This window comes from Egretta garzetta, unplaced genomic scaffold (genome assembly GCF_000687185.1).
Source record: "Egretta garzetta isolate BGI_Z169 unplaced genomic scaffold, ASM68718v1 scaffold7, whole genome shotgun sequence".
NCBI classification, from domain to species: domain Eukaryota; kingdom Metazoa; phylum Chordata; class Aves; order Pelecaniformes; family Ardeidae; genus Egretta; species Egretta garzetta.
Genome location: NW_009260350.1, coordinates 3,826,835 through 3,836,436, shown reverse-complemented (window position 1 = coordinate 3,836,436; position 9,602 = coordinate 3,826,835). Strand labels below are relative to the sequence as shown.

The 9,602-nt window shown below is 58.5% G+C and overlaps 1 protein-coding gene across 6 annotated transcripts in view; it reads right to left on the bottom strand.

Moving 5' to 3' along the window:
- Positions 1-1,297: 1,297 nt before the first annotated feature.
- Positions 1,298-9,602, bottom strand: part of OSBP2 (oxysterol binding protein 2) — a 128,754-nt gene continuing 120,449 nt past the window's right edge. For all 6 annotated transcript variants that reach the window (XM_035898422.1, XM_035898421.1, XM_035898417.1 and 3 more), the window contains 7 exons: positions 8,774-9,019; positions 5,176-5,296; positions 4,290-4,393; positions 3,780-3,875; positions 3,180-3,364; positions 2,100-2,320; positions 1,298-1,914 (listed from right to left, as the gene is read on the bottom strand). In XM_035898422.1, the coding sequence (XP_035754315.1) occupies positions 1,772-1,914; positions 2,100-2,320; positions 3,180-3,364; positions 3,780-3,875; positions 4,290-4,393; positions 5,176-5,296; positions 8,774-9,019 (1,116 nt within the window). In that variant the 3' untranslated portion in view covers positions 1,298-1,771. The remainder of the gene's footprint in view (positions 1,915-2,099; positions 2,321-3,179; positions 3,365-3,779; positions 3,876-4,289; positions 4,394-5,175; positions 5,297-8,773; positions 9,020-9,602) is intronic.

Sequence of the window (9,602 nt, the reverse complement as noted above, 5' to 3'; positions counted from 1 at the left end):
TATATACTGTACACGTAGGTTTGCTGTAGGAAACAGGTACGGAGGTGCTGGAAGAGAAGCTGACCAGGAGACGGATGGTTATGGAACCTGATTGCATAAGTGTCCCATGTGCAGCCTGGGTATTCCAGGTACCATTGCCTCTAAGTTCATTATTGCTAATTATCTTCCAATGTGGATGTGCCAGTCCGGCCAGGGGTGGCCTCTGACCCCCCATGGGCAGCACTCAGTACGGTGTGATGAAGACCCGGAGAAGAAGACATCAAAAATGAAATCCGATGGGGCAAAGGCGGATGTCCAGGTCTCCCCGATACTCTCCGACCCAGCGAATCCCAGCTTTGGGGTCCTGCCACCCCCATCCTCCACTTCGGCGCTGGGGACCAGCAGTACCTGCCTGCGTGGCTGGTGTCTGAGCACCGCTCGCTCCTGGTCCTCGCCGATCATCAGCAGGACTGGCTTTGCTCCGCTCCTCCCGGCGGGTCCAGGGCAGCAGCAAGGCGATGGCAGGCAGGGGGGGCAAGCGGGGGGCCCCGTGCTCAGGCTGCTCTGGTGGTGACCTGCAACTGCTCCTGGGAGAGACTGGCCACCGGGGAGCTGGGCACTGGGCTGCGGGTACCCTCCAGGCTCAGCCTGGGACCCCCCATGCCAGGGGACCGCGGACCAGACCTGTCTGGCTTAACAGGGAAGATGCGAGGATGGGAGACCCGGGCTGCATCCCAGGGAGGCTCCGTCCCAGCAGCACCAGGGCATTTCACCCCTTCCCTCCTGCCCGGCCTCAAGCAGAGCTCAGCAGGGAGATGCTGCCTGCAAAGCTGGCTTGGAGGTCCAGGCTCCTGCCTGCCTCTGGCCTGCAACAGGACGGAGCGAGAGAGAGCCCATACACAGACCCTGGAGCATCCCTGGCCTACAGACCTCTTCCCTCTGCGCCTGCTGAGCGCTCCCGACCTCAGCAAGGCCCTTTTCCCCTTCGGAGGCAGTTGCAGGAAAACCAAACCAAACCTCACCACTCAAATCACTCTCATGAAGCATCGTGTTAAAGAGAGCCCTAAGTTTCAACTAAACACGGCAGACTGCAGGGAGCCTGCTCAAATGCTTCTTAAAAAAAAGGGGGGGGGGGCAAAAGAAAAAAGTCACCAGCTGAAATATCCAAATTGGTGTTACTGGGATGACTGGGCACTGTGGGAACCACCAAGAGCCTCCAGGATCAAGTGCCATGGCCCCTGGAGACAGTCGTCTGAGCATGACACAGAGCCGCTCGTGTCCGTCTTGGAAGGAACCTGAACCAGGAGCAGGTTTTAAAAAAAATAAAAAAAAAAAAATTCCATAAAGTCCACACACAAATGGGGAGGGGAGGGGAAATAATATGAAAGAAAAGAGCTCACACAAATGCACAGCATCCCCACAATGTGAGCATCTTTGGAAGTCGACGTCTCAGCCGATACAGCCAAGGCGTTGAAGGATATAGGCAGCAACTCCTGATAGCAATAAATACGCTGGGCTAAAACCAAACCAGGTTCACGTGTCCTTGTCCCGAATTAGTTGCTGAAAAAGCCGTCATTGAAAAAAAAAAAGGATGCTATTTCTTAGTGTGTAAAAAAATAGGTTTGGAATCCCTGTTTAGGTTTTCTTTTCAAATTTCTGCAGGTATTGACTCTGTGTATGTATTTGCACTGTTAAGTGCCAGCGGGACGCTGCCGGTGTGTCCTTGCTGTCCCTCTGTCTGTCCCAGTGAACTGAGGCGCAGGGCCGGCCACCCTGGTGCAAGGGCAGCGGCTCAGAAGATGTCGGGGCACGTACTCCAGTCCTGCTTGTCCTTGGCCTCCCAGTAGCCGCCCTTATAGACGCAGATCAGCTCCCCTGTCACGGCATCCACCTTGCGCTCAAACCACAGTGGGATGTAGCCTTCGTAGTCCTTGCCTGTCCGGGGACGAAGAGGGGGTAAGGGCTGCTTTTCCCGGCGCGTCCTGTGCTTCCCCCAGCCGCCCAAATTGACGCAGGGTCCTTCCCTCATCCCCCGAACCCAGCAGGGATTCTTCGCCGCATCCCCCTCCCACAGCAAGGGGTGGGCAGTCCCTGCCCGCCGGCACCCCCAAGCATCTCACCTTCCTCCAGGGCTTCCACGGCCTCAGCCTCTCGCCTCCGGCGCACGGCTCGCTGCTTCTCCTCCAGCCGCTGCTTCTCCACGTTGGCCTCGTCCCAGCGGCCGCTCTCCATCAGCCGCTGGTCGGGTCTCAGCCGGCTGTCCGTGGGGGCCACCCGGTCCTCGGGCTCGTTCAGTGTGAGGGCCAGGTCAGAGAAGAAATACATGTTCTCGGCGTTCTCCCTGCGGCCAAAGAGCCCCAGTCAGGACGGCGGAGGTGGAACCTACCTCCAACAGAGCTCTCCAGCCCTTCACATCACTGCCTCTCACCCCAGCCCTGGTGATGCTGCTCCTGTTCCCCCAAAGCAGATGCGCAGGGGTCCCTTGGGGAGCCCTGCCTCCCACCCTCTCAGTGGAGATGCCAACGCCACCACAGTGGGTGTCTCAGCGGGGAACAGAGCCCCCTCTGCCATTGGCTCCGTCTGGGGAAGCCAAAAGCCAAGCCTCCGAACTCCGAGCGCTGCATTGCACAGCCAAGATGCAAACCAGCTTCAACCCCAGAACTGCTGCATCCCCCCACTACAGAACGGGTGGCACCAAGCAGAGGATGCTTTCCACTGGGGACCGTTCCAACAAAGCATCTCCAAAGCATGGACCAGCTGTTGGTGCTACCAAAGGTTGGAGATTGGTTTGAGAGCAGCCCCGCTGTTGGGAAAAGCATTGAGAAAGGTCCCCGGAGTGCTAAAGCGACTGGTGGGACAGGATGGCCAGGGCCTCAGCAGCAAGGCAAAGCAGCCAACACACCTTCCTGCCACAGACAGCAGCCCAGAAAAACCTAACCAGTACCCCCAGCTGCCCAAAACCTACCTGCAAGGGCTCCCCAAAGCCACCCTCCCCTTGCAGGGACCTGCTCTCCCCTCCTGCCGTGTGCTCACACCCCAGAAAAAGCCACGCAGCCACACAAGCCCTGGTTCCCTTCCCATGTCCTCAGGGCTGGGCACATGAGCCCCCTCCATCCTGTGGGGCTCAGGGTGACACCATCAATCCCCATCCGGCTGTTGCACACCCAAGCGCAGCACCCTGCGCCGAGGAGGGGACTCACGGGAGCGGGTACTTCTTCCATAGGACCTTTGGAGACAGTGTCTGGTAGACAGTTTTCTGTTTGCCCTCTGTGCTGGTGCTGCCGTGGCTACTCTGCACTATCTTGGAGCACTCCATCTTCTCGTCCCACGTGCCGGACATGACGTAGTGGGCTTTACCGTCCGCATCGCTCACCACCCCTGTCACCTAGCAGACAGACATGGCTCTGGTGGCATTTGAAAGCTCCCAGAGGACAGGGAGGGGTGCAGGGGGGCAGGACAACCCTCCAGGTGCCCATGCCAGAGCAGTAGGACCTAGCACTGAGTGTCCTTGGGGAGCGTCGGCCCACCCCGACCATGCAGGCGGGTCTCCAGCCCAAAAAATCCTTTCCCCACCTCAGTGCTTGCAGCTCTGGCACATGAAGAGCCAAAACGCAGGCTCTGCTTGGACATGGCTGGTCTCCCCCCAGCCCTCCCATGGTGACCCACGTCAGAGGTGGCCCCATGCTGGGGCTCACCCCAGCTGCAGTACGGGGACCCCAGGAGCCCAGCTTAGGGGGAAGAGCCAGGTCTCACCCCGCGCAAGGCTGGCAGAGGGAGCAGGGGGATCCCTGGATACGTACCTTCCGGGGGACGTCCCTGGAGAAGTAGCTGTAGGGGGTAAATTTCAGCTGGCATTTATCTTTTGACTTATGGTTAACAATCTCTATCTCACCAGACTAGATGGAAGACACAGAACCACAGCGAGTGAGACTTTGCAAGGAGACAAATCAGGCATTAGTTGTAGTGCAGGTACAAATCAGCGCCGGCTGCAGCATCCCTTGTGGCTGCAGCCACCATGCCAGCCGCCCCCGCCAGCCCCGCACCTCGCCAGCAGCAGGCAATGGGGGTAAGACCCATCACGCGCATGGCCACCCCGCCCCATGGAGCTGCTGGCCTTGGGAAGGGCCATTAGAAGCTCCAAGAAGCCTCCCCGCCATTCCTACCAGGGAAGCACACCTTCCTGTAGTGGCAGGAGTACGGTGGGGACACCAGGCAGACGCCCCCAGAGGGCGATGCCGGCCCCTCTGCCCTTCCCTGGAGCCAAGGCGAGGCCAGGCCTGACCCGTCACCTCAGACCGGTAGCCACCGACCTGGTCAATCCAGAGCTTGCCCACGATGATGTTGTGAACGGTGGAGGTGACTTTCCTCCAGACATAGTGATTCCCGCTGGAGTGGAACTCGAGGTGGATGGTGCCTGTGGAGAGAGGAACAGCCCCAAGCTCGGCGAGGGCAGACGGCTGGGCCAGGCTGTGGGCACACTCCCCCAGAGCACAACAGCACCCCAGCACCGTGCTCGTCCCTGGAGCTGACCTGCCCCCTCCACCTGCGTCTCCCATCATCAGCCCCCAACCAGGGCTGGGTCTAGGTTCATCCCTCCCCTTGCTGCACGCTCCGCTCCGTGGTCTGCTACAGTCAGGGAGCTGCAACACCTGCGAGGCTCTTTACCCCCCCAAAAGCACTAATTTTAAAAGCAGGTCAGAAACGCGCTGCCTGGTTGACTCTCAGTGTCATGAGACCAGCCAGGCACCGGCACAGCACTGGGACCAGCCCTGGGCGCGCGGACCAGCCCAGGGCCAGGCAGAAGACAAATAAAACCTTGGAAGGAGGCAGCATATTGCACTTGGCTGCCAGGAAGAGGGTTAAAACAGGCAGCAAGACAACCTTTAAATATCGCTTCAGGAGAAATCAATTCATGGGAAACCAGGGTATTTCCGAAGCACATCTGCTGTGGTGCCAGCGGCCAGCAACGCAATCTCCCTTTGCAGCTGGCGTAATTTCCATTTCCAGGACGGACAAGTTACCGTAGGATTGTCTGTGATCGGGAGCACAAATTTGCACTCCTGCGTTGTGCGGGGTGGAATTTGCTGAGCCCCACATGAGCCCAAGGGACCGGCACGTTGCTTTAACCTCTGGGCTACTGCATGAGCAGCGCAGGAAAAAAAGCAAGCCCTGCTCCTCCCGGCATAAGTCACCTACCCAGTGGCATGATGGAGAGGTATTTGCCCCTGAACTTGCTGGCGATTGTGATTTCCTGCCACAATGTCCACCCTCGCCTGGAGTAGACGTGATGGGCGGCTGCCGGGGGGTGGTGGCTCACCTGGGGGAGAGGAGAAACAGCCCGTAAGGAGAAAGAGCCCTGTAGTGCCACCAGCACCCAAGAGCCCTGGCGAGCACTCGGCCATGGCAGTGTGACTCCTAGGAGAGGTGACAGCTCCACACCAGCTTTGGCCTTGGGGATGCTCCACTGTGATGACCTGAGCCACCCCATCTCCTCCCAGGCGTTGGGGTGACTCCCCATGAGGTGCCCCAGCAGCACGTGGAGGTGCACTGAGCTCCTGCCAGGATGCTCTAAGGCTCACGAGCAAAGCATCAGCTGTAAAAACCTTAACTTGAGCGACTACGGCTGTGAGATGACGCTGGGCTGTGACCCCAGGACACAGTCCCACTCTCCAGGGATCCTGGCTGAGAAATGGGGATGTGCCGAAACCCAGTAATCCCAGTGCAACAGCACCTCTCCTACCAGCAGCAGCTCCCGCTGCTCCGCCTGGGAACTCCCAGGGGACACAGCTCCCTGGGTTGTCCCAGACACATGGACCTGCCCGGCCAAGACTTTGGCTTTGCTCCTACAGACACACTAGGCTGGAAAAGCAGATACGACATCCTCTGTCCACGAGGAGGACTCGTAGAAGTGCGGTGCTCACATTCTCCCGCACGGGAAAAGCTGTCCAAAACCAAGGTGGGAAGGGGCCCTCCCAGCCAGAGGGCTTGGCCCTCGCAGGGGGTCTCACCCAGCCAACCCGCGGCGCTCCAGCACAGCACACGCCACCGTCACCGGGAGCCCCCCAGCCACCGGGCCCCAATGGCCACACCACTGAGCTCGGGGATTATTTGCACTGCTGTAATTACAGGCTGAGAGCCCCGAGCTATGGGATTACAAACGTGAGCAGAGCAAAAACCTCTCCATTAAACCCCACTGTCACTGGCAGGAGAAAATCCTATTTGGATAACTGGATTTCAGGCACAAGATGATCAACGCTTTGCTAAGCGCATCGGCAGGCTGAGCGGCACATGCAGCACCCAAGGGAGGTTCGGAGCAGTGGGAATGGCATCCGTCTGTCCATCCCATGCCACCCGCAGCGACACAGCACCGGGGCAAGAAGCGCTGGCAATGCTTCACCAGTGCAAAGCCATGCTGTCACCCAACGTGCCCTTCGAGATGGCTCTGGGAGGGAGATTTAGAGGCTCTGCTCATGAACCGAAGGCTCCAGAGTGCTGCAGTGGAGCAGGTTCGCTCCAACTTACACCAAACTTAATTTTGGATGAATCTCATGTGCCAGGCCAGCGAGGGAGGGACTCGAGGACCAGGCAGGAGGGCTGCACCCAGGAGTTCAGCCCGGCCTGTGGCTCAGCCAACGTGGAGGTGTCAGAAATACCAAATTTGGGTATAGACACAGGAAAACTGGGACCAACTGGAAAAAGTAATTCAGGGCAGGTTATTTATCTGGCAGGGGACAGGGATGGAGGGAGAAGGGTGGTGAAAAGGAGGGTGAAGGAATGAGGAAAGGGATGGCAAGGTGTGGGAGCGATGTGGTCAGGGATGCCCAGCGGTACCCGAGAGGGTTCAACATCGCAGCCCGAATGAGGGTGATAAACCCGACCTGTTCTTCTGACAGCACCCCGGGATGATGCGGGGTGTTGCTGGCAGAGGGACGGATCGAGCATCCTGGTAAGGAATCATCTCCTTCCTACAACACCAGGCTGAGCAGGGTGACAGCCCAGGGAGACAGGACACCAGGGGGGTGTTGGAGAACAGACACCCCTAATTTCAATCTACTGTGCATACAGCCAGCTGGGGAATTTGGCTGTGTGGCAGGACGGGGGAATTGCTGCTGGGTGAGGGGAGGTGCAGGTGTGATGCTGCTGAGGTGCAGGTGTGATGCTGTGATGAACCTGAGCGCTGCAACATTCACAGCAAAGCACCGGGGATACCTGCAGGGCTGATCTGCCTCCCAGCAGCAGGAAAAGTGCTGGGCAGAGCAGGAAGGGGGGCAAATTCTCATCTGTAGCTCATTACGCTCTGGTCGGCAGCGTCCTGGCTCGCTGCAGCCGATGGCATGAGCTCCCAAGGCTGGGACAGACTATTCGGGCATCACTGGGGACGATCAAAGCTGGCTGACATCAGGCACGCAGCTTTGGATGGCACGAAGAGACAGCAGAGACACAAAACCTGGAGATTATCGACTGAAACACCTTTCCTTTTGTCACAGGCAAGGGGCCACATTGCCATGAGACCCCACCGAGCCCGTTCACCATCACTGCTGGAGCAGCGCAGCCGAGAGACGGGATGTGACAGGAGGTGCTGTCCTGCCTCGGGCCAGAGCTTTGGCACCCATTGCCATGGGGGGGTTTTGTCCGCACCTATGTGTCTGGCAAGGAGCTGATGGCAGAGCTACAGCAGCTGCTCCAAACCTGGGTACGAAGGGCCATGACGTGGGAGAAGATGGTGATGAGGGACAGAGACAGGCTAAACCCCACCAGGGGAACACAGGGACACTGGTGCAAGCCTGAGCCTCCTCACTGCACATTCCCACCACACCCTGTCTGCATGTCCGACACCTGCTGGGAGCACCACCTACCGCAGCACGGCATGCCTGGATTAGCAGCAAGACCCTTTTCCCATGCAACGCCCCCCCTTGAAAAGCCCACAGGGCTCAGGGGCACGGTCTGCTGAAGGCTCTGCAGATCTTGGACCTGCATCAGCCTCTGCCGAGCGACAGAGGTTTGTGATTTTGCTTGATGCTTCTGAAAGACATGACAGTCAGTCTGCCCCTGAGACAGCACAGCCACGCCCTGGAGAATACGGAGCTCCCACCACCACAATGTCCTGCCTGCAAGGGGTGAGAATTGGCCCCATCCATCCCCAGGAATCCAGGACGGATGAGCCAAGTGTGCTAAATATTAAACAGTCGATTTTCTTCATAGGTCGCAACTCGTTAAGTGCTCCGGGTTTTTAATTAAGACCCACTGTTTGACTGACGCATGCCAGACGAGCTCTGTGGTCAGGGTAGGGGGCTGTCAGGTGTTCTTGGATTGCCCCCAGGCTCTGAAACTAAAAAATTTCGGTCCAACAAGAAAGAAGCAAGACCACGAGACACTCTCTGGCCCAAAGACACCCTGAAACGGAGAGGAGCTGCAGCAGAGCACGCAGGCATCGCTGACAGGGCTGGGAGGGAGCTCGGGTGAGAAAAGCTTCTCCCTTTCTGCTAAAGTGTTGAGATGTGACAGCAAGCCCAGCCCCCGGCAGGCTGCCAGGAGACCCAGCAGGGTGATGGAGACCTTTCTCCTCCCCTTTCCTTCCCCAACTCCTGCTCTGCAATGCTGGGATGGACACACTGTCCTCCTTCTTCTGAAAAATGGCCTGGGCTGTGCCCGCTGCTGCTTCTGCCAGCGCCAACAGGAATTTGCTGGTAGTCCTGGCCAGGAGCAAGGCTCAGCGTGAGGAGAGGCTGGGTCTCCTTTGGCTGGGCAGGAGCAGCAGGGCAGACGCAGAGCCCCTCCGCAGACCCCAGCTCACCTGCTCGCACAGGGAACGGAAGCCGAACTCCTCCAGCCGGTCGAGCTCATAGGTTTCCCCCAGCAGCGGGTTGAATGGCTTTGCGGTGCGGTGGACAGTCGTCGAGTAGGAAGACACTGAGAACGCAGCGACGAAGCACATTTGCTCCGTGGAGCTCTCGCACTTGACTGCTTTGTCCAGCAGCTCGTGGTACTCCAGGTCCTCTGTCAGCCTCTGCAACATGGAGAGCGGCTCGTTGAAGTTTACCTGGATGGGAGTAAGTAAGGGTTAGCAAAGCAAGAGATGCCAATCCAGGCGCTTCACCCTTTGCCTTTTCCCCCAGCACGGTGCCCTGCTGACTGCTGGCATCCCACACATTTGGTTCTCCAAGCACAGTGTGATGCACCCTGAGAGTCAGGGATCCAGGGTGGACAGAAACCAAAGCAGCAGCCCCGCAGGGCAGCCCGCAGCACGGGGTTGGACGTGCCAAGGTCTGCTGCCCACACACTGCCTCTGCAGCATCGCACGAATGTTAAATAAAGGCAAGAAATGGGTCCTCTGCTGCGCTCCCTGAACTGCACCATGAGGGCTTTGAAGTTCCCAGCTGAGAAGAGGTGTCCTGGGGAGCCAGCAGCCCTGCGAGCCAACCGGGTATCACAGAACCATAGAATCACAGAATCCCAGGTTGGAAGGGACCTCAAGGATCACCCAGCCCAACCTTTCTGGGCAAGAGCACAGTCCAGACAAGATGGCCCACCACCCTCTCCAGATGAGGCTTCAAAGTGCCCAATGTGGCAGAGTCAACCCCTCCCCTGGGGAGATTATTCCAATGGGTGACTGTTCTCATGGC